A 25,434-nucleotide genomic window follows, 5' to 3' on the forward strand; every position below is an offset into this window, starting at 1 on the left:
GAAGCCTTGCTCACTGCTAGCGCAGCAGTCTGAGATCGAACTGCAAGGTGGCAGCCTGGCTGGGGGAGGGGCGTCCACCATTGCTGAGGCTTGAGTAGGCCAGGAAGCTCAAACTGGGCAGAGCCCACCACAGGTCAACAAGGCCTACTGCTTCTAGACTCCACCTCTGTGGGCAGGGCATAGCTGAACAAAAGGCAGCAGACAACTTCTGCAGACTTAAACGTCTACGTCTGACAGCTCTGAAGAGAGCAGTGGCTCTCCCAGCATGGTGTTTGAGCTCTGAGAATGGACAGACTGCCTCCTCAAGTGGGTCCCTGACCCCTGTGTAGCCTAACTGGGAGACACCTCCCAGTAGGGACCAATAGACACCACATATGGGCGGGTGCCCCTCTGGGATGAAGATTCCAGAGGAAGGATCAGGGAGCAATATTTGCTTTCTGCAATATTTGCTGTTCTGCAGCCTCTGCTGGTGATACCCTGGCAAACAGGGTCTGGAGTGGACCTCCAGCAAGCTCCAACAGACCTGCAGCTGAGGGACCTGAATGATAGAAGGAAAACTAACAAACAGAGAGGAATAGCATCAACATCAACAAAAAGGTGATCTACACCAAAACCCCATCTGTAGGTCACCAACATCAAAGACCAAAGGTAGATAAAACCACAAAGATGGGGAGAAACCAGAGCAGAAAAGCTGAAAATTCTAAAAACCAGAGCACCTCTTCTCCTCCAAAGGATCGCAGCTCCTCACCAGCAACAGAACAAAGCTGGACAGAGAATGACTTTGACAAATTGACAGAAGTAGGCTTCAGAAGGTCAGTAATAACAAACTTCTCCAAGCTAAAGGAGCATGTTCAAACCCATCTCAAGGAAGCTAAAAGCCTTGAAAAAAGGTTAGACAAATGGCTAACTAGAATAAACTGTGTAGAGAAGACCATAAATGACCTGATGGAGCTGAAAACCATGGCACAAGAACTTTGTGATGCATGCACAAGCTTCAATAGCCGATTCGATCAAGTGGAAGAAAAGGTATCACTGATTGAAGATGAAATTAATGAAATAAAGTAAGAAGACAAGGTTAGAGAACAAAGAGTAAAAAGAAACAAACAAAGCCTCCAAGAAATATGGGACTATATGAATAGACCAAATCTACGTTTGATTGGTGTACCTGAAAGTGACGGGGAGAATGGAACCAAGTTGGAAAGCACCCTTGAGAATATTATCCAAGAGAACTTCCCCAACCTAGCAAGGCAGGCCAACGTTCAAATTCAGGAAATACAGAGAACACCACAAAGATACTCCTCGAGAAGAGCAACCCTAAGACACATAATTGTCAGACTCACCAAGGTGGAAATCAAGGAAAAAATGTTAAGGACAGCCAGAGAGAAAGGTCGAGTTACCCACAAAGGGAAGCCCATCACACTAACAGCGGATCTCTCTGCGGAAACCCTACAAGCCAGAAGAGAGTGGGGGCCAATATTCAACATTCTTAAAGAAAAGAATTTTCAACCCAGAATTTCATATCCAGCCAAACTAAGCTTCATAAGTGAAGGAGAAATAAAATCCTTTACAGACAAGCAAATGTGGAGAGATTTTGTCACCACCAGGCCTGCCTTACAAGAGCTCCTGAAGGAAGCACTAAACATGGAAAGAAACAACCGGTACCAGCCACTGCAAAAACATGCCAAATTGTAAAGACCATCGATGATAGGAAGAAACTGCATCAATTAACAGGCAAAATAACCAGCTAACATCATAATGACAGGATCAAATTCACATGTAACAATACTAACCTTAAATGTAAATGGGCTAAATACCCCAATTAAAAGACACAGACTGGCAAATTGAATAAAGAGTCAAGACCCATCAGTGTCTTGTATTCAGGAGACCCATCTCAGGTGCAGAGATACATATAGGCTCAAAATAAAGGGATGGAGGAAGATCTACCAAGCAAATGGAAAGCAAAAAAAAAAAAAAAATCAGGGGTTGCAATCCTAGTCTCTGATAAAACAGACTTTAAACCAACAAAGATCAAAAGAGACAAGGCCATTACATAATGGTAAAGAGATCAATTCAACAAGAAGAGCTAACTTTCCTAAATATATATGCACCCAATACAGGAGCACCCAGATTCATAAAGCAAGTCCTTAGAGACCTACAAAGAGACTTAGACTCCCACACAATAATAATGGGAGACTGTAACACATCACTGTCAACATTAGACAGATCAATGAGACAGAAGGTTAACAAGGATATCCAGGACTTGAACTCAGCTCTGCACCAAGCAGACCTAATAGACATCTACAGAACTCTCCACCCCAAATCAACAGAATATAGATTCTTCTCAGCACCTCATCGCACTTATTCTAAAATTGACCACATAATTGGAAGTAAACCACTCCTCAGCAAATGTAAAAGAACAGAAATCACAACAAACTGTCTCTCACACGATAATGCAAGCAAATTAGAACTCAGGATTGAGAAACTCACTCAAAACCACCCAACTACATGGAAACTGAACAACTTGCTCCTGAATGACTACTGGATAAATAACGAAATGAAGGCAGAAATAAAGATGTTCTTTGAAACCAATGAAACCAAAGACACAACATACCAGAATCTCTGGGACACATTTAAAGCAGTGTGTAGAGGGAAATTTATAGTACTAAATGCCCACAAGAGAAAGCAGGAAAGGTCTAAAATTGACACCCTAACATCACAATTAAAAGAACTAGAGAAGCAACAGCGAACAATTCAAAAGCTAGCAGAAGGCAAGAAATAACTAAGATCAGAGCAGAATTGAAAGAGATAGAGACACAAAAAAACCCTTCAAAAAATCAATGAATCCAGGAGCTGATTTTTTGATCAAAAAATTGATGGACCGCTAGCAAGACTAATAAAGAAGAAAAGAGAGAAGGATCAAATTGATGCAATAAAAAATGATAAAGGGGATATCACCACCAATTCCACGGAAATACAAACTACCATCAGAGAATACTATAAACACCTCTATGCAAATGAACTAGAAAATCTAGAAGAAATGGATAAATTCCTTGACACATACACCCTCCCAAGACTAAACCAGGAAGAAGTTGAATCTCTGAATAGACCAATAACAGGCTCTGAAATTGAGGCAATAATTAATAGCCTACCAAACAAAAAAAGTCCAGGACCAGACAGATGCACAGCTGAATTCTACCAGAGGTACAAAGAGGAGCTGGTACCATTCTTCTGAAACTATTCCAATCAATAGAAAAAGAGGGAATCCTCCCTAACTCATTTTATGAGGCCAACATCATCTTGATACCAAAGCCTGGCAGACACATAACAAAAAAAGAGAATTTTAGACCAATATCCCTGATGAACATCGATGCGAAAATCCTCAATAAAATACTGGCAAACCGAATCCAGCAGCACATCAAAAAGCTTATCCAACACGATCAAGTCAGCTTCATCCCTGGGATGCAAAGCTGGTTCAACATACACAAATCAATAAACGTAATCCATCACATAAACAGAACCAATGACAAAAACCACATGATTATCTCAATAGATTAAGAAAAGGCCTTCGACAAAATTCAACAGCCCATCATGCTAAAAACTCTCAATAAACTAGGTATCAATGGAATGTATCTCAAAATAATGAGATATTTATGACAAACCCACAGCCAATATCATACTGAATGGGCAAAAACTGGAAGCATTCCTTTGAAAACTGGCAGAAGACAAGGATGCCCTCTCTCACCACTCCTATTCAACATAGTGTTGGAAGTTCTGGCCAGGGCAATCAGGCAACAGAAAGAAATAAAGGGTATTCAGTTAGGAAATAAGGCAGTCAAATTGTCCCTGTTTGCAGATGACATGATTGTATATTTAGAACACCCCATCATCTCAGCCCAAAATCTCCTTAAGCTGATAAGCAACTTCAGCAGTGTCAGGATACAAAATCAATGTGCAAAAATCACAAGCATTCCTATACACCAATAACAGACAAACACAGAGCCAAATCATGAGTGAACTCCCATTCACAATTGCTACAAAGGGAATAAAATACCTAGGAATCCAATTTAAAAGGGATGTGAAGGACCTCTTCAAGGAGAACTACAAACCACTGCTCCTCAAGATAAAAGAGGACACAAACAAATGGAAGAATATTCCATGCTCATTGATAGGAAGAATCAATATCATGAAAATGGCCATACTGCCCAAAGTAATTTATAGACTCAATGCCATCCCAATCAAGCTTCCAATGACTTTCTTCACAGAACTGGAAAAAACGACTTTAAAGTTCACATGGAACCAAAAAAGAGCCCGCATTGCCAAGACAATCCTAAGCAAAAAGGACAAAGCTGGAGGCATCACGCTACCTGACTTCAAACTATACTACAAGGCTACAGTAACCAAAACAGCATAGTACTGGTACCAAAACAGAATATATAGACCAATGGAACAGAACAGAGGCCTCAGAAATAACACCACATATCTACAACCATCTGATCTTTGACAAATCTGACAAAAGAAATGGGGAAAGGATTCCCTATGTAATAAATGGTGCTGGGAAAACTGGATAGCCATATGTAGAAAGCTGAAACTGGATCCCTTCCTTATACCTTATACAAAAATTAATTCAAGATGGATTAAAGACTTAAATGTCAGACCTAAAACCATAAAAACCCTAGAAGAAAACCTAGGCAATACCATTCAGGACATAGGCATGGGCAAGGACTTCATAACTAAAACACCAAAAGCAATGGCAACAAAAGCCAAAAATTGACAAATGGGATCTAATTAAACTAAAGAGCTTCTGTATGGCAAAAGAAACTACCATCAGAGTGAACAGGCAACCTACAGAATGGGAGAAAATTTTTGCAATCTACCCATCTGACAAAGGGCTAATAAGAATCTACAAAGAATTCAAACAAATTTACAAGAAAAAAATAACCCCATCAAAAAGTGGACAAAGGATATGAACAGACACTTCTCAAAAGAAGACATCTATGCAGCCGACAGACGCATGAAAAAATGCTCATCATCACTGGTCATCAGAGAAATGCAAATCAAAACCACAATGAGATGCCATCTCACGCCAGTTAGAATGGCAGTCATTAAAAAGTCAAGAAACAACAGATGCTGAAGAGGATATGGAGAAATAGGAACGCTTTTACACTGTTGGTGGGAGTGTAAATTAGTTCAGCCATTGTGGAAGACAGTGTGGCGATTCCTCAAGGATCTAGAACTAGAAATACCATTTGACCCAGTAATCCCATTACTGGGTATATACCCAAAGTATTATAAATCATGCTACTATGAAGACACATGCACACGTATGTTTATTGTGGCACTATTCACAATAGCAAAGACTTGGAGCCAACCCAAATGTCCATCAATGATAGACAGGATTAAGAAAATGTGGCACATATACACCATAGAATACTATGCAGCCATAAAAAAGGATGAGTTCATGTCCTTTGCAGGGACACGGATGAAGCTGGAAACCATCATTCTCAGCAAACTGTCACAAGGACAGAAAACCAAACACTGCATGTTCTTACTCATAGGTGGGAATTGAACAATGAGAACACTTGGACACAGGGCGGGGAACATCACACACCAGTGCCTGTCGGGGGGTGGAGGGCTGGGGGAGGGATAGCATTAGGAGAAATACCTAATGTAAATGACGAGTTGATGGGTGCAGCAAACCAACATGGCACATGTATGCCTATATATCAAACCTGCATGTTGTGCACAGGTACCCTAGAACTTAAAGTATAATAATAATAAAAAAGAACAGAATGAAAAAGAAAGGAAATTCTATAATCTATTAATCAATTTTTCCTGTTATGAAAATATTTCCTAACAATACATATTTATTATTACTTTTATATAAATAAATAAGACAATATGCAATTTAAAACATCCTATAAGAAATAGCATTGGTATCACTGTCTTCCTTCTCTCCTACTCCTGTCCTTGTTCTTCAAAATCTTTCATATAGATCAAGGGCTTTTGACTTTGTGCCATGACCCCTTTGAAAATCTGCTGAATGGACCACTTCCGAGTATAATGTTTTAAAATGTATAAAATAAAATAATAGGATTACAAAGAAGCTAATTATATTAAAATATAATTTATCAAAACATTAAAATATAAATTATTAGTATTTATTAAAACATTTAACACTTTCTAGTAGCAGGTCAATTTTTTTTTTTTTTTTGAGACAGAGTCTTGCCCTGTCACCCAGGCTGGAGTGCAATGGCACAATCTTGGCTCAGTGCAACCACCGCCTCCTGGGTTCAAATGATTCTCCTGCCTCAGCCTCCCCGGTAGCTGGGATTCCAGGTGCACACCACCATGCCCAGCTAATTTTGTATTTTTAGTAGAGATGGGGTTTCACCATGTTGTCCAGACTGGTCTTGAACTCCAGACTGGTCTTGAACTCCTGACCTCAGGTGATCCACCTGCCTCAGCCTCCCAAAGTGCTGGGATTACAGTGAGTTAAAATTATTTTTATAATTTTAAAGTAATGATGAGGGCCAGGTGCGGTGGCTCACATCTGTAATCCCAGCACTTTGGGAGGCCAAGGAGGGCAGATCATTTGAGGACAGGAGTTTGAGACCAGCCTGGCCAACATGGTGAAACCCTGTCTCTACCAAAAATACAAAAAAAATTAGCTGGACATGGTGGTGCATACCTGTAATCCCAGCTACTAGGGAGGCTGAAGCAGGAGAATTGTTTGAACCCAGGAGACAGAGGTTGCAGTGAGCCAAGATCGCGCCACTGCACTCCATCTCAAAAAAATAAAATAAAAAATAAAGTAATAATGAGCATGAGCAACATTTCAACATATTTGGAACAACTATATTATGATTTGAAAATGTCAGTGATTTCTATTAGTGACAAAGTCACAACTTCTGCCACTATTCTAAGGTTTATTGCTTACATTAATAATTGAAGAAAACAATAAATTTAAGTTAATGGTTAGTGAAAAGAAAGACACACTTTTGGCCAAGCATTGCGGCTCACACCTGTAATCCCAACACTTTGGGAGGCCAAGATGGGAGGATCACTTGAGGCCAAGAGTTCAAGATCAGCCCAGGCAACATAGCAAGACCCTATCTCTATTTAAAAAAAAAAAAAATGCCAGGCACGGTGGCTCATGCCTGTAATCCCAGCACTTTGGTAGGCTGAGGTGGGCAGATCACGAGGTCAGGAGATCAAGACCATCCTGGATAACACAGTGAAACCCCGTCTCTACTAAAAAATATACAAAAAATCAGCCGGGTGTGGTGGCGGGCGCCTGTAGTCCCAGCTACTCAGGAGGCTGAGGCAGGGGAATGGTGTGAACCCGGGAGGCGGAGCTTGCAGTGAGCTGAGATGGCGCCACTGCACTCCAGCCTGGGTGACAGAGCAAGACTCCGTCTCAAAACATAAAAGAAAAAAGAAAGTCTTTTTCTCCCATTCCAGCTCAAGACCTCCCTGAATTCTGGCAATACAGGGTCAATAGACCCAGATTAAAAACTCCTGATACAGGTCACCCATCCAATAGTCTGACCTCTTGTTCCTTGATATCTTTAACTTCAGTCATTTTTTTCCTCCCTTCCATCTTGATTACCACTCACATAGTAATGACCTAGAATTTGTCTTTCCCTAATACTTCATCACCTCCAAAATTTCTGTTGCATAGACTCACTCTCTGACCTTTTTCCTTCCAGTTCATTTACTATGCAGACATTTTTGCCATAATACCACATAGGAATTCCTGAAAAACCTCCTGTTCTGTAAAATTACCCACTAAAGTAACGGAGCTTATGGAGAAAATTCTGGAAGCACACTCAAAATCTATGCCAGCTTGTAACCAGAACAGTACCAAAAGCACAAGGAAACTTGTACAGCCCAGGCAAATAGCACAGAGCAGCTGTAAGATATTTAAAAATGGGCCAGGCACGGTGGCTTATGCCTGTAATCCCAGCACTTTGGGAGGCCAAGGTGGGTGGATCACAAGATCAGGAGTTCAAGACCAGCCTGGCCAAGATGGTGAAACCCTGTCTTTACTAAAAATACAACAAATTAGTGGTGGCGGGTGCCTATAATCTTAGCTACTCGGGAGGCTGAGGCAGGAGAATCACTTGAACCCAGGAGGCGGAGGTTGCAATGAGCCAAGATCACGCCACTGTACTCCAGCCTGGGCGACAGAGTGAGACTCCATCTCAAAAAAAAAAAAAAAAAAATCAAAAATGCGTATAGACACACACACACACACACACACACACACACACACCAAAAAAGGAGTTAAAGAGCTGGCTTGCCATTCTGAAATAGTGTAGATGGAAGTAAAGCTCTGAGCCAGTGAAGCTGGTTCCCCCTCCTGCATCACAAGCACTAATTTTTTAATTTTATTAAAATATGGAACAGAAAGGGCTCCAGCTGTAGCCCCAACTTAAGATTTTTTTTCTTGCTTGCTGAAGAAAAGAATTCCCTTCTTATTTAGGAAAAATTACGTATGAACCAACACACCATTCACATTACTGTGACATTATTCCATTTACCAATTGAATATGATGAAACAGTGCTACTGAATCATATGTTGTACCAGAACAGAGTATAGAACTCCATCTCCAGCTAGTCCAGCCATGTGGAGACCTTCATGCCTTTGACCCTACTATTATTTTATTATTCAACAACCCCACCACCACCTCTCTTAATTTTCTCCCTTCCTTAAATTAGATTCACTGCCTCAACATCATATAAGCTCACAAACTCTCTGAACTTCAAATTTCCTTGGCAAAAACTTGGCCATCTTTTTACTCCATGCTTACCCCTGAACAGCTTAACATTGCTGGAGAAGATCACAAAGCCATGCTAATAGAACTCACTTCACATAATGAGCAGAAACTTCAAGTTAGCCCTTAACACTGCCAAAAAAGTCCCTGCTATGTTTTCCAAGTAACTTTACTTTCTTACTCTCAGAGACAATTTCACACCTTCTCTGTCCAAATTTCCAGTGTCTCCTCACCTCAACTCTCGACTGATGATCTCACCTCAAACTTCATAGAGACAATAGATGCAGTTAGAGAAGAAAGACCTCATTTTCCTACCTCCGTTTCTATGAACCTACATATACCTATGCCCACATGCCCTGCCTTTTGTCTTGCTATAAAGGGGAAAGAATGCTCCTTTCATAGGCCAGCCTTTCCACTTGCACCCTGGATCCGATTTCCTCTTGCCTTCTCAAAAACTTAACTCCTGCAATATTTCCCCTTTCCTGCATCATCAATTTCTCCCTCTCTGAAGTATCTCTATCTATATTTCCCTTGACATGCAGCTATGCTTTTCTCTCACATTTGCTCCCTCCTAGCTACCACATCATCTCTTGGTTCCTCTGCACAGCAGAGTTGCCTCAAAAAGTTGTCATTACTCATCGTTTCCATATCCTCACCTCCCATTCACCCTTCAGCATTCTCCAATTAGGTATTTATCTCCACAATGGCACCAAATGAGCTCTCAACAAGACTGTCAATAATCTACTTCTTGCCAAGGCTCACAGTCAATTCCTTGTTCTTATTTTACTTGACATATTAGCAGCATTTGACATAAGTGGCCACCCCCTTTTTATTAAAATACATTTATCAGCCAGGCACGGTGGCCCATGCCTGTAATCCCAGCACTTCGGGAGGCCAAGGCAGGTGGATCACTTGAGCCCAGGAGTTTGAGACCAGCCTAAGCAACATGGTGAAACCCTGTCTCTACAAAAAATAAAATAACTATCCGGCTGTGGTGGCATGTGCCTGTAGTCCCAGCTACTCGGGAGGCTGAGGCAGGGGGATCACCTGAGCCTGGGAGGTGGAGGCTGCAATGAGCTGTGATTGTGTGCCACTTCACTACAGCCTGGGTGACAGAGCAAGACCCTGTCTCAAAAAAAAGAAAAAGAAATGTGTTTTTCTCTAGACTTTTAAAGCCCCATACTCACCTGGTTTTCTTCTTCCCTCACTGACATTTTCTTCTCGGTTTTCTTTCTGACTGTTCCTCCCCTGCAAGATCTCTAAATAATGAAGTGACCCAGGGTTAGACCCTTGGCTGTCTTTTTATCTACACTCTCCTCTTAGGAGACTGCATTCAGTCTCATTGGGTCAGATACCTTCTCTAAGCTGGTAGAGTAAATTTATATCTCTAGCTCAATTTTTCTAAGTCAGCAATAGCATTATCAAACTAGTTATTTGGTATCTCCACTTGGATTTCTAAAAGTCATCACCAATTTAATGGAATTATTGGTTAATTCTCCTAAAATATCTCAAGTCCTCCCCAAGTCAGTAAAGGCATCCCATCCACCCTGTTGATTGGGGGTGGTAGACTAGGTTTCATCTCTGATTTCTCCTTCCTTCATATCCCACATTTAAATCTAGGTTCATCAACACCTGCGAAAAGAAGGGAAAACAAAATTTTGAAAAAGAAATCTAGGTTCAAACTGAAAAATACGTCCTGAATCCATCACTTGTCACCATCTCCACTATTGCAACCACAGCCCGAGCCACTGTCATCTCTTTACTGGGCCAGTGAAACAGGCTCCTGTCTGGTCTCCATTCCTCCAGTTTCCTTATCCTATCCACACCAGCCAGAGTGATCTTTTGAAAGCCGCAATCGGGTCAAGTTACTCCAGTTTTCTGAGGCCTCCAATGACATTCCATTGCAATCAAAGTAAAATTCAGACTTTATCATCATGCCCTACAAGCCCTGCATGATTTGGCCCCTGTCACACTGACCTTCTGACTCTCGATCATGGCAAATTCATTCCCACCTTAGGACTATTGCACATGCAGTTCTTCTGCTAGGAATGCTCTTCCCCCAATTCTTCACATGGCTACTCATTTCTCATCATTCAGCCTTCAACCCAAATAGACCCTGCTCTGAGAGGCCTTTCCTGACCTCCCTGTCTAAATCAATCCCATCCTCTATTACTCTTTATTATGTTGCCCTATTTTATTTTTGATAGCATCTTAACAGTACATCAAATTATCCTTTTTATTTATATGTTTATTATCTGTCTCTCTCACTACATTGTACACTCCTTAAGAGCCAGAACTCTGTCACCTTGCCTACTTTTGTATCCCCAAAGCCTATCCAAGTGCCTGGCACCTAGAAGGTGATACATAAATAGCTGTCGATTAATTCACTAAATAAAAGTACATAGGGTCAGAGTCGTTTATCCTCTCCCTATGCTTAACTGTAATCAATCACTTCTTAATTTAGACCACTCTGGTGGTCTCTAATGCAAAGAAAAACAAAAAATTTGATAGATTTGTCACAATTAAAGCTTTCTTTGTTTCTAAGATAACACTGTTATCTCTGAGGATAAGTCCATAAAATTCTAAGGAAAAATTTAAAGATTAGTAAATTCTGGCTGGGCATGGTGGCTCACACCTGTAATCCCAGCACTTTGGGAGGCCAAGGTGGGTGGATCACTTGAGGTCAGGAGTTCAAGACCAGCCTGCCAACATGGTGAAACCCCATCTCTACTAAAAATACAAAAAATTAGTTGGGCGTCTTGACGTGCACCTATAATCCCAGCTACTCGGGAGGCTAGGGCAGGAGAATCACTTGAACCCGGGAGGCAGAGGTTGCAGTGAGCTGGGATCATACCACTGCACTCTAGCCTACGCAACAGAGTGAGACTCCACCTCAAAAAAATTAAAAAAAGAAAAAGATTACTGAATTCTTATGATCTTCATAACTTCAGAACTTCATACAGCATTAATGTTGAGGGTCTCAGTAACATCAGTTCATCTGACTCTAAGGTATACTTCCCTTGCCTTACAGTTGAGACAGCAGTTGACCTGAATGACTTAATGGATGCTGTCAGTTACATCAAGGGTGAGTTGCAAGCTATAATGGAAAGATGTTGTAAGTAACATCTTAATATTTGCAATTAATGTTGGAGAAGAATATTTTCTATTCGTAAGTGTTCAGATTTTTCATATAACGTATGTTCCATTTTTGTGGATGCTGCTGAAGTTGAGTAAACAATAATCTGTATTTATATATTAGTGCCCATACTAGTCTCCAAAATTTTCTGCAAAACAGTTCTTCAAAGTAGTAATAGATATCAAGAGCCACAGAACTATTCATGCCCTTTTCCCCACTAACCCCAGTCTTAGAAATTTATCCTTTAAAAATAGTTTTATTGAATAAAATGAAAAATTTTCTGTCTAAGAACTTTCATTCTCATAACATGAGAAAATTGAAACTGATTAGAAATATCTAACCATACAGGAATTACTACATAAACCATGGTATGTCAGTTTAATGGGATAACATGTTAAAATGCTAACTGTAAAGATTATATGGCAACTTGGAAACATGTTTATGAAGGAATGATTTTAGGTTGGAAAAGCAAAATATGGAATTGTGCATATATTAGATTTCCACATTGTAAAAGTAAAGTCTTATTGCCAAGACCAAAATGGAATATCAAAAACTAAAAATGGTTCCTGTGTTAGAGTGATGGAATTCTATCTTTCCCCTGTTACATTCATCTGTAATGTTGTTACATAAAACTAAGTCCCTATATGTATTTTAATGTGCTGTGGATTGCAACAACTCACCAGTCAATTCCTAACCCCTGGTTACTTTCTTCTTTGTAGCCACTTTCTGGTTCTTTCAATCAGAATTAAAGATTTTTGTTTCTGATTCTCCTGTTCTGGATGATAATGTATATAAGCACAGATAGTGTTCTTTGTCCTTTGCAAATAATTCTGTAATATTTCTGCAATTCATTTCTCACCGTTTCTAAGGAGAGGTGATTGATGTCCAGAACTTAGACAACTTTCTAGCAAGTGAAGGGATTGAGCTCACAGAAGAAGAAATGAAGGAGTTGATGCCTCATTTGACATTTAACGGTGAGATGTATGTTTTATAATTATGTTACCTTCTTAGAAGTGTATTTTTGGGCTGGGCATGGTGACTCACGCCTGTAATCCCAGCACTTTGAGATGCCAAGGCGGGTGGATCACCTGAGGTCAGGAATTCGAGACCAGCCTGATCAACACAGTGGAACCTTGTCTTTACTAAAAATACAAAAAATTAACTGGGCATGGTGGCAGGCACCTGTAATCCCAGCTACTCAGGAGGCTGAGGCAAGAGAATCACTTGAACCCAGGACGGGGAGGTTGCATTGAGCTGAGATTGTGCCATTGCACTCCAGCCTGGGCAACAAGAGCAAAACTCCGTCTCAAAAAAAAAAAAAAAAGAAGTGTATTTTTGTCATCCTGTACATAACATCCTCAGAAATGATCCTTATCTTTGTAACACCTAGAACATAGCTTCCCAAACTTAAATGTGCATATGAATCACTTGGTCATCTTGTTAAAATGCAGATTTGAGGGCCAGACATGGTGGCTCACACCTATAATTCCAGTGCTTTGGAAGGCTGAGGCAAGAGGATCTCTTGAGGCCAAAAGCTCAAGATCAGTCTGAACAATAGACTGAAACCCTGTCTCTACAAAAAAAAAAAAAATTTTAATTATCCAGGTGTGATGGCACATGCCTATAGTCCTTAGCTAATTGGGAGGCTGAGGCAGGACAATCACTTGAGCCCAGGAATTCGAGATTGCAATGAGCTATGATTGCACCGCTGCATTCCAGCCTGGGCAACAGGGCAAGACCCTGTCTCCTTAAAATAAGAAGAAAGAAAAAAGCAGATTTTGGTTCAAGAATAGGATAGAGCCTGAGATTCTGCCCTCCTAACAAGCTCTCAGGTGATGCCAATGATGCTGGTGCACGAGCCACCTTTTGCCTATCAAAGACCTAAAAGATGAAAAAAAGACATGATATGTTAAGATTGTGCCTGACTTGCTGGGCGCGGTGGCTCACACCCATAATCCCAACACTTTGGGAGGCCGAGGCGGGTGGATCACCTGAGGTCAGGAGGTCGAGACCAGTCTGACCAACATGGTGAAACCCCGTCTCTACTAAAAATAAAAAAAAATTAGCCGGGCTTGGTGGCGCACGTCTGTAATCCCAGCTACTCAGGAGGCTGAGGCAGGAGAATCACTTGAACCCGGGAGGGGGAGGTTGCAGTGAGCCAAGATTGCGCCACTGCACTCCAGCATGGTGACAGAGTGATACTCCGTCTCAAAAAAAAAAAAAGATTGTGCATGACTTTCATTTTTTAAATCACAAATACAACCAATATGCTAAGTTGTGCCTGAGGGTATGATTCCAGCCTGAAAAATAAGGAAAAATATTACAGCAAGTGAAACTAGAAAATAAAATAAGTATTAGGAAGAGATACAAGGGAAGGAGGGGGAATTTGGGGTTGTTTGTTTGTTTATTGAAATTTTTTTATTGTTTATTGAGTCTATTTACATGGCTTACTCACTGGCCCTTGTGCTATATAAATACTTTTTTATTTCTACCACTTTCTTTTCTGTTCTGATATCCCAAAAAAAGATGTTCTAAGTGCATCGGAGGATAGCGTTTCTTACTATAATGCTTCAGTGATGTTGTCAGAGAGTTTCTATTCGGCCTGGCCTTGAATTTAAAAGAGTATATTGATTTATTCAACCAACAAATATTTATTGGTCACTGAATATGTCAGGCCCTATACTAGGTATTAGGAATACGAGGATGAAGAAAGGAGACATACTTCGCTTTCTCTATGAAGCTCAACTGAAAGTAGGAGATGAGACACTGAACCATTAGGTTTCTCAAATCATGGTTTTATAGCAATAAATTTGAACCAATCCATTGCAAACATATCTCCATGTTCTGTTCTCTGTAGTTTTTCATTTCTTCCTTTTTGCCTATATTTTCTTCCTCTTCTCTCTTCAGTTGAAGAGGTTTTGTTTTTTGTTTTGGGGACAGGGTCTGGCTCTGTCACCCAGGCTGGAGTGCAGTGGCATGTTATCAGCTCCTGGGCTCAACCTTGCAACCTCCATCTCCTGGGTTCAAGCTGTCCTCCTACCTCAGCCTCCCAAGAAGCTGAGACTACAGGCACACACCACCATGCCCAGCTAATTTTTGTATTTTTTGTAGAGACGGGGTACCACCGTGTTGCCCAGGCTGGTCTCCAACTCCTGGGTTCAAGTGATACACCTGCCTCAGCCTCCCAAAGTGCTGGAATTACAGGCATGAGCTACTGCACCCAGCCAGTTGAAGAGATTCTTTACAACCCTTCTTAATCCACTACTCTTGATCTCATCTACTCTCTTTTCAAAAATTACTCCTTTAATAATTCCTTTCCAACATATTCAGTTTCATTTATCTCTCTCTATCCTGCCTCTAAAAAGGCAGATTGCCTTCAGATCAATCTTTACATAGCGATGGTCAGAAGCCTTCATGACTCTTTCCTATGTTCCCAAAAAAGTCCAAACAAAACCCACTGCAACATAGCCCCCATGTACTTCTCAGCTTTCTCCTCCACTACTTCCAACATGTCATGCTCCAAACCAACTGAACTACCCACAGTTCCCTCAAAATACCTTGTTCCTTCTTATTTTTGTCCCTTTGATTAATACAATTTCCTAAAGCACAGAAAAGATGAACTGCTTTTTAAAAAGCAGAGATAGGGCCGGGCACAGTGGCTTAAGCCTGTAATCCCAGAACTTTGGGAGGCTGAAGTGGGTGGATTGCTTGAGACCAGGAGTTCGAGACCAGCCTGGCCAACCTGGCGAAACCCCATCTCACTAAAAATAAAAAAATTAGCTGGGCATGATGGCACATGCCTGTGATCCCAGCTACTTGGGAGTCTGAGGCATGAGAATCACTTGAACCCAGGAGGCAGAGGTTGCACTGAGCTGAGATCGCGCCACTGCACTCCAGCCTGGGTGACAGAGTGAGAACCTGCCTCAAAAAAAAAAAAAAAAAAAAAAGTAGAAATAAGTATCTCTTTCAAAGACTCATCCTTGCCAGGCACAGTGGCTCACACTTGTAATCCCAACACTTTGGGAGGCCAAGGCATGAGGATCACTTGAGGCCAGGAGTTCAAGACCAGCCTGGGCAACATAGGGAGACCCCCATCTCTACCAAAAAAAAAAAAAAAAAAGTTGTTTAATGAGCTGGGTGTGGTGGCACACACCTGCAGTCCCAGCTGCTCAGGAGGCTGAGGTGAGAGTATCGCTCGAGCCAGGGAGGTCAAGGTTGCAATGAGCCATAATCACGCCGTGCACTCCAGCCTGAAGGACAGAGCCAGACAGAGCCAAAACAAAAGTTCATCTTTTTTTTCCATCATATTCACCTGACAGAAAAATGAATCCAAATTCCAAAGCAAACCAATGTTTCTAGTTCTTCTAACTCATGGAAGAATTTCAGCCTATTATACTGTTTTTAATAATTTCACAACTGTTATGAATTTTTATGTGACTGCCTCTGTATCTAAACCAAAATGTTTTACAGGAAATGGAAAGATTAATGTTAATTCAATAATGGAGGGCCTGAAGAAGTTTAAACGTAAGTGAAAATTTATTATACAATATAAAATTGTAATCTGATGCTATATGTGTATTTTTATCTTTGTTTTCTTGGTTATAAAAGTAATATATGTTCATTATAGAAAATTTCTATATTTAGCAAATGAAAAGACGAAAAAAGGAAATTTTAATAATTCTTAATTCTGTCCTCCAATGATAATCCATAATTTTATCACCACAAATTTTTTCCTTATGCGTACGTAATTTCTGTGCATTTTTATCCATGTCCAATGTATTTACATTCCCTTTTCTTACTCATATTAAAATCTTACTTTTTTATAAATATAGCTAGGCTGGGCACGGTGGCTCATGCCTGTAATCCCAGCACTTTGGGAGGCCGAGGCGGGTGGATCACCTGAGGTCAGGAGTTTGAGACCAGCCTGACCAACATGGTGAAACCTCATCTCTACTAAAAATACAAAAATTAACTGGGCGTCATGGTGCGCGCCTGTAGTCCCAGCTACTCAGGAGGCTGAGGCAGGAGAATCGCTTGAACCTGGAAGGCGGAGGTTGCAGTGAGCCGAGATTGTGCCATTACACTCCAGCCTAGGCAACATAGAGAGACTCCATCTCAAAAAATAAATAAATAAATATAGCTAATAATCTAAAGTTCCTTTCTGGATGCCTCTGAAATTTAATACATAATCTCAGTACTTTTTGCTTGTAGGCCGACCTTATATTTAATTATTTCTAAAATAAGTTTCTTATTGCCAAAATGCCATGTTCCAAATGAATGGGAGATTTGAACATTATGCTGTGAAATTGATCAACAGAGGCAAGGTAAAACTTGTCTCTGCCCTCTTCCCACACACGTACAACCTCAATCTTGAGTTCATTTTTAAGTAATCTTGATTTATTCTCTGCATCTGCATTCCTAACAAGTGCGACAAAAAAGAAATTTGCTGTGTCTCTGCAAGCCTGACTGTGTTTCAAAAAGGAGGATGTTGCAGGGCATGGTGGCTCACTTCTGTAATCCCAACAATTTGGGAGGCCAAGACAGGCAGATTGCTTGAGGCCAGGAGTTGGAGAGCAGCCTGGGCAATATGACAAAACCCCATCTCTACACAAAATTACAAAAATTAGCCATGTGTGGTGGCATACACCTGTAGTTCCAGCTACTCAGGAGGCTGAGGTCGGAGAATTGCTTGAGCCCAGGAGGTTGAAGCTGCAGTGAACTGTGATTGCACCAGTGCACTCCAGCCTCGATGATAGAGTGAGACCTTGTCTGTAAAAAGAAATAAAAAAGGAAGATATAAGAATAATTTAAGGTATATTATGCAAGTATCCACAAAATGAATTTTAATAGAAAATAAATTTAAATTCTGGGTACCCATGCCTAATATTTCCAAGTTAGTCCTGTTGTATTTTATTTGTAAAAGAAAAAAATCTACCTTTTAACAAGTCCAATCTATCCCATCTATTGCTACTTTTGTTGTTGGTGCCAGAAAACTTTCAGGAATGTTCACTTGGTAGTTTTTATCCCCAGCATTTAAAATCATGCTGCCAATTGGAGATACTGGAAACCATCTCCCATGGCCATGTATAAGTTCTATGTTCACCAATAAGTATTTTTTGAGCACCCAGACACTGTTCAAGAAAGTTTAGCAATGAACAAAAGATAAAGCAAGGTTCCCACTCTCACAAAAGCTTAGTTTTTGAGTACACAATATATGCTCAATAAATACTTGTTGACACCTGATAGAGGTTCTAGTCTCCTGCTTTCAGATAATTGAAGATTCACTAACCGAAGCGGCTGTATCAAGGTCATTCTTAAGATAATCCCTCCTATCTGGGCAACTCAGAACAAACAGTTCTGTAAAACTAACAACCCCAGGTAACATAGGCGAGTCACCCATATCAGAATTGTCTCTTAACCATTTATAAAGCCAGGAAGGCACAACACTTCAGATCTCTTTGCTTACTTTTCTATCATTCTTCTTTCTCCTCTTCCACTTCTTCTTTTTTCCTCTTTTATTATCTTCTCCATATCTCTAAAAATATATTTTTTCTTTTGCTCCAGCTTCCCCTTGTTTTTCTAGTGCTATTCTTTCTTTTTCTTCCAGTCTCTTTATCAAACATATACATTTCACATGGCTACCCAGCTCGCCCACATATTTTCTTCACTTCATAAGCCCCAATCCACCTGCTGCCACTGAAATATATTTTATTCTGTGAAGTCTACAGTGCCTTAAAGAAAATTTAGATGTTTTAAAGTATGTTTCATATTTTTAGAAATTTCAAATACTGGTTTCTATTTCAAAGATTCACTCAATAATACTACATTTTCACTTATAAAGTTTTCTTTGGCTGGGCACGGTGGCTCACGCCTGTAATCTCAGCACTTTGGGAGGCCGAGGCATGTGGATCACTTGAGGTCAGGGGTTAGAGACCAGCCTGGCCAACGTAGTGAAACCCCGTCTCTACAAAAATACAAAAATTAGCCAGGCTTGGTGGCACACTCCCAGCTACTTGGGAGGCTGAGACAGGAGAATCGCTTGAACCTGGGAGGCAGAGGTTCCAGTGAGCCGAGATCGCACCACTGCACTCCAGCCTGGGTGACAGAGCGAGACTCTGCCTAAAAAAACTTAAAGAAAGTTTTCTTTATGTAAGTATTAAGGGACAAATTTTATTTCTTAATGCCATATTGACACATTTGCCTTCAAATATACTACTGTGATTTAAGTCTTCACACTCAAATTTCAGATGACAGACATAGGCATAATGGCAATGGCATTTTTCACACTTAAATATCTTTTTCTCCCATTTCCATTTCACCACTTCTACTTTCTAAAGAATAAAGGTGAATTTCAGCTACCTAAGCATGACAACGTGGAAATAACATTCATATATGAACAACTTCAAGACCTGCTAAAATTTCTGTTATTTGATGGTGAACATTCAGAACTTCACTCTGGCCTTCAGAGGCACTGGGGTTGTAAGGTTCCACATGAGAATTTCTAAAACTGTACTTACTAGAGACACAGAGAAAGTCTAACATACATTTAGAAAAAAAGTCGCCATATAAAAATAAAGTCTGCTTCTTGTCATCTTCTAAGTCACATTCTCAACCAGAATGTTGCCACGTGCAGCATCTAAGAATGGCATAGGGTGCCTCTAGCAAACTAATATCCAGGAAGGGAGAAGAGCCAAGCAATAGAGAGAGAGAGAGTGACAGATCAGAGGCAGGGAAAGAAAAGGTGCTTCATAGGTGTAGGTTTTTCTGAATTCTATAGATTATGTGTTTTATATTAGAATTAATCCTTTCCCCATAGGAAAGATATTTCTTCTTTATATGTATTGCTTTCTGCATTATATATTACCTTATATAGCCTCTATAACCTAAAGGGATCACCAAACATTTTCCATGTTTCTATGTTTCATCATCTGCCATGGACCTTTTTTGATATTAAAATAATACATGATTGGTTTATCTGGCCAGGCCAAACCAAACCAAATATAGGAAACTGAGTTATTATAGCCACACTTTTTTCCTGAGTATTAATCTCCTCATGCTTAGAAAACAAAACTACCCCCACATTTTTAGAGGAAAGAAAAGAAAAAGAGTTAAATCTGTACTATTAAGGTTTTGGTTGATTGTTGTTCTGGCCATAGAAAAGGGTGGGGTGAAGGAAGATTTTGCAGTTAGTTAATTATACCCACATATTTGATAGGATAATTCACTAGAAAGAAATATCTATCTCATTAAAGGGTATCTAATTAGTCAATACCTTCCTAAACAAAGCATTCGTGAAAATGAAGTGGGTAAGAGATCGTCTTCCTCCTGAATCAACAGATTTTCAAAGTCATTCCACTTCTTTACATCCTAAAAGATGATAAGTGAATAGTCTTGATTTCAATGCTGACACTATAGTGCTTTTCAATTTTTGCTTTTGGAGTGCAATACATTAAGGCACCAAAAGAAACAATATGAAAGAAGATGGATATCCCATATAACCTTGACATTTTCTTAATTTTTTCACTCATCTGGGGAAAAAAATAAGATAAATTATGCCCTCCTAGTCTACTTTCCATAACTTCAGAAATTCATGTAATTTTGATTCTTAATCTTGTCTTTAAGCAAAAGGAATGGTGACTCTGCATAAGTTGAAAACTGCAAATGATATTAAAGGTGAGTGTGAAAGCTGATGTGAAGCCATTGTAAAGATGGGGCTTAATACTTTGACTTACATTTTTTAATACCTTAGTTACTTTCCCTAATTGTCTTGTCAGTTTCTATCCTCCATCTACTTGTCCATAAAGTGAATGAACACCGTTATCTCTCCAACTGTCTTTCTAAGTTCCTTGTACATTTATAGTCCACACCACACTGAATCACATGTGATTATCAGGTATTTTATATTCTTTTCTAATGCTCCATTTGTGATTTTTTTTAACCTCTAAGAACACTGTAGCCTATTTGGTATCACAGTACAATTTACAAAGCAGGTGTTCCTGACTCTGCCATTAAGGAAATTAATTCAGTTCATTGGGCTTTAGTGTCCTTAGCAGTAAAATAAAATGGGTGAGGACCTGGAGCACTGGCTCACACCTGTAATCCTAGAGCCTTGGGAGGCGGAGGCAGGAAGATCACTTGAAGCCAGGAGTATGAGTCCAGCCTGGGAAATTCAGCGAGGCCCCCTCGCTATAAAAAATTTTGAAATTAATCAGATGTAGTGGCACTTGCCTACTGTAGTCCTAGCTACTCGGGAGGCTGAGTGGAAGGATCACTTGAGCCCAGGAATTGGAGGCTGCATTGAGCCATCACTGCACCACCGCACTTCAGCCTCAGCTAACAAAGAAGGAACTTGTCTCTTTTTTAAAAAAATGAAATGGGCATGGACACAGGGAGGGGAACATCACACACCGGGGCCTGTTGGGGGATAGGGGGGTGGGGGGCTAGGGGAGAGATAGCATTAGGAGAAATACCTCATGTAGATTACAGGTTGATGGGTGCAGCAAACCCCCATGGCACGTGTATACCTATGTAACAAATCTGCACATTCTGCACATGTGTCCCAGAACTTAAAGTATAATAAAAAAAAATGTGGTGGGTTGGGGGCAGAATTAGGTTGGTGATCTATTAGTTATCTTTCAGCTTTAAAATTCCAGGACTAACTTCTGTGGCTGAAAGGACATTATCAATAAAGTAAAAAGACAACCCACAGAACAGGGAAAAGTATTTGTGAATTATGTAATTGATAACGATCTAGTCTCCAAAATATATAAAGAATGCTGTAACACAACAATAAGGCTGGGCATGGTAGCTCACGCCTGTAATCCCAGCACTTTGGGAGGCCAAGGAGATTGCTGGGGGCCAGGATTTCGAGACCAGCCTTGGCAACATAGTGAAACCCCATCTCTACCAAAAATACAAAAAATTAGCTGGGCATGGTGGCCTGCACCTTGTAGTCCCGGCTACTGGGGAGGCTGAAGTGGAAGACTCACTTGAGCCCAGGAGGTCGAGACTGCAGTGAACCATGATCCTGCTACTGCACTCAACCCTGGGCAACATAGTGAGACCTCACCAAAAAAAAAAAAAAAAGTATAAGTAAGTAGCCTTTAATATAGTAGGCTCTTACTAAATAATTGTTGAATTAATTTATAAATTAAGCCTTCCCTTTCTTTCCTTGTATGTTCCTGTCCAGAATGGGAGGCAGTGTACCAAGCTTAAAAAGATTAGGTTAAAGTCAAATTATGCTCATAATGAACAAATCCCCCTGAGCAGGAATAGGAAACCTCTAGAACTGCTGCAAGTGAAACCTGAAGCACTTTTAGGGGCCCAACTATATAACTAGCTAAGCCTTGGGTGCCAGAGATATCTGTACTTAGCCATGATAGACTAAAGACACTCCTAACTCCTGCGCTAGAGTATTTACAATGCCATGAGACATGTCAGATCATGAATACCTTGGTTTCTGCTTAAAACAATCTTTTCTGTAATTGTTCTTTTGAGAGCACTTTTCCCGATAATACTAAACACAGCCTATGAGAGTTTTTTTTTTTTTTTGCCTCTCTTTCTAGGCTTAAACAATTAATGAAATGATTCTTAATCACCATTCAGTGAAGGCAGCTGAGTAAAATGTTTTAATTGAACAACTTTCAACTGACTGATGAAGACTTTCTCTTTTTTTTTTTTTTGAGACAAAAGTCTCGCTCTGTCGCCCAGGCTGGAGTGCAGGGGCGTGATCTCAGTTCACTGCAACCTCTGCCTCCCGAGTTCAAGCAATTCTCCTGCCTCAGCCTCCTGAGTAGCTGGGATTACAGGTGTGCGCCACCACACCCAGCTAATTTTTGTATTTTTAATAGAGATGAGGGTTTCATCATTTGGACAGGCTGGTTTCAAACTCCTGACCTCAGGTGATCTGCCCGCCTCGGCCCCCCAAAGTGCTGGGATCACAGACATGAGCCACCACGCCCAGCCTGATGAAGACATTAACATGAAAATATATTAATATAGAACTTGAAACAAAAATTCTCCCCCTTCCCTGAAGTCCCAACAGTGTCAAAATGTTCAGATTTTATAAATCGCACCCTCATATACACCAAGGGTGCTGAATGAACCACACTGAAAACACACTTGCTGTAAGGTTGGAAGGAGCTCCTGGGTCATTCTCTCCCTGGGCTTGAGCCTGAGCAGTGAATGAGGTCACAGTTGTGTGATGGAACAAACCCTTTATTGGATTCCTGATCTGATTGAAGCTCAGAAGTGGTAGGTAGCTCGGCTTAAAAGTAGGTAAATATCATGATTTTGTAGGATTCTATGCTAAGTCCTTTTTTAAAAATCTATTATCTATGAGAATTGAAGGTATTTTTTTAAAGAAATGATTATTTTGAGGTATGGGGATGATTTCACAGCACTTTTCAAGTGCCTGAATTGTTGAGCCATTCCGGAGTTCCCAGCTCTGTGGTAGGTTTTCAGATTTTGAGGACTTGTAATTGAGTTGTTTAGAAACAACTGCTTTCTGGGCTCTGAGGTGAAGACCTGGGAAAATGGATCAAATTCTAACCAAACATTCAGAGACTTTTTTTCCTCATGGTTGAATAGTATTAAATTATCCATTATTCCTAAGTCAGCAACCTAGTTTTCTTGTCAGTGAACTATCAAATACACTCTACATTTTTTTATTATTATTATACTTTAAGTTTTAGGGTACATGTGCACAACGTGCAGGTTAGTTACATATGTACACATGTGCCATGTTGGTGTGCTGCACCCATCAACTCATCATTTAACATCAGGTATATCTCCTAATGCTATCCCTCCCCCCTCCCCCCACCCCACAACAGGCCCCAGTGTGTGATGTTCCCCTTCCTCTGTCCATGCGTTCTCATTGTTCAATTCCCACCTGTGAGTGAGAACATGCAGTGTTTGGTTTTTTGTCCTTGCGATAGTTTGCTGAGAATGATGGTTTCCAGCTTCATCCATGTGCCTACAAAGGACATGAACTCATCATTTTTTATGGCTGCATAGTATTCCATGGTGTATATGTGCCACATTTTCTTAATCCAGTCTATCATTGTTGGACATTTGGCTTGGTTCAAAGAACAACAGAGGGGGAAGCCCCACCAACCCAGCTTCTGGTCCATAAGCCCTGTTTCTCAAACTATGCCAAGTGGAAAGGCGACGGTAATTCACGAGTTCCTTCCAGGGTCTAGGGTAGCCGAACTGCATTGTATCCCACCCCCATTCCTACTGTTAACCAAGACCACCTGAGCTTTTCCTCCCTGACTCCACCAAGATCGCATGCATGGAGGCTTTGCCGCCGCCTCTGTAGACACCCGCCCCCAGGGCACTCAGTCACCTCCCTGCTGCTGGCTGCCCTTGGGGGCAACACCTCCGTCAGAGCCAAAGATATCAAGAGGATCCTGGACAGCATAGGCATCGAGGCAGACGACAACCGGCTCAACAAGGTTATCAGTGAGCTGAATGGAAAAAGCATTGAAGACGTCGTTGCCCAGGGTATTGGCAAGGTTGCCAGTGTACCTGCCAGTGGGGCTGTGGCTGTCTCTGCTGCCCCAGGCTGTGCAGCTCCTGCTGCTGGTTCCACCCCCGCTGCAGCAGAGGAGAAGATGAGGAGGAGGAGGAGGTGTCCAAAGAGTCAGACGATGACATGGGATTTGGTCTCTTTTATTAAATTCCTGCTCCCCTGCAAATAAAGCCTTTTTACACATCTAAAAACAAAAACAAACAAACAACAGTTGGTTCCCAGGAAGTGACAGGGCAGGGATGAGTCTCCCAAAAAGAAACCCTGGGAAAATCTACTTACTACTAGGCAGGTATCTAAGATGTAAACAAGTAGGCAAATACATTTTATTCTTTGTCAATTATGACTTGAAATGCTCTACTGATTTCATAATAAAATAGCATCTTTAAATAACTTTTTCCATATATTTCCAGAAAGCTCATTATCTGTGTCACATGGCACCATTTTTATTATTTAAGGTGATAATTTGATATATGTATACATTGATAATTTGATATATGTATACATTGTTAAATAATCACCACAATCAATCTAATTAATATATTCATCACTTCACTTAGTTACTATTTGTGTGTGCATGTGTGTGTGTGTGTGTGTGTGTGTGTGTAGTGAGAACACTTAGGATCTAATCTCTTAGCAAATTTCAGGTATACAGTACGGTAGTATTACCTGTAGTCACCATGCTGTTCATTAGATCTTCAGAATTATTCATCTTCAAACTTTGTATCACCAACATCTCCCCATATCTCCTTCCTCAACCACCATTCTACTCTCTGCTTCTATGAGTTTAACTATTTTAGATTATACATATTAGTTAGATCATATAGCGTTGGTCTTTCTGTGTCTGGCTTATTTCACTTAGCATTTATGTTTACATAGGATCAGAGTGACACTAATTGAAGGGGGAGCAGTGACAAGCAACTTTGCTTAGAAATCTGGGAACAACGAAGGGGCCTTTCCACATGGCATTCCAACTTTATGCATACCTCTAA

General features: G+C 40.6%; 1 protein-coding gene and 1 pseudogene across 3 annotated transcripts in view; both read left to right on the forward strand.

The window, feature by feature from the left end:
• The window catches only part of LOC129017919 (EF-hand calcium-binding domain-containing protein 3), a 535,384-nt gene that overhangs the window by 475,502 nt on the left and 34,448 nt on the right, over positions 1-25,434 (forward strand). Inside the window, exons 109-112 of one of the 3 annotated variants that reach the window (XM_054458898.1) lie at positions 11,809-11,862; positions 12,783-12,887; positions 16,384-16,437; positions 20,536-20,586. In XM_054458898.1, the coding sequence (XP_054314873.1) occupies positions 11,809-11,862; positions 12,783-12,887; positions 16,384-16,437; positions 20,536-20,586 (264 nt within the window). Of the gene's footprint in view, positions 1-11,808; positions 11,863-12,782; positions 12,888-16,383; positions 16,438-20,535; positions 20,587-23,159; positions 24,735-25,434 lie in introns of those variants that run through there. The other 2 variants (XM_054458899.2, XM_054458901.1) reach the window with 2 other exon arrangements.
• Positions 24,064-24,592, forward strand: LOC129016817 (large ribosomal subunit protein P2-like; annotated as a pseudogene).

Source organism: Pongo pygmaeus, chromosome 19, assembly GCF_028885625.2.
Source record: "Pongo pygmaeus isolate AG05252 chromosome 19, NHGRI_mPonPyg2-v2.0_pri, whole genome shotgun sequence".
Taxonomy (NCBI): domain Eukaryota; kingdom Metazoa; phylum Chordata; class Mammalia; order Primates; family Hominidae; genus Pongo; species Pongo pygmaeus.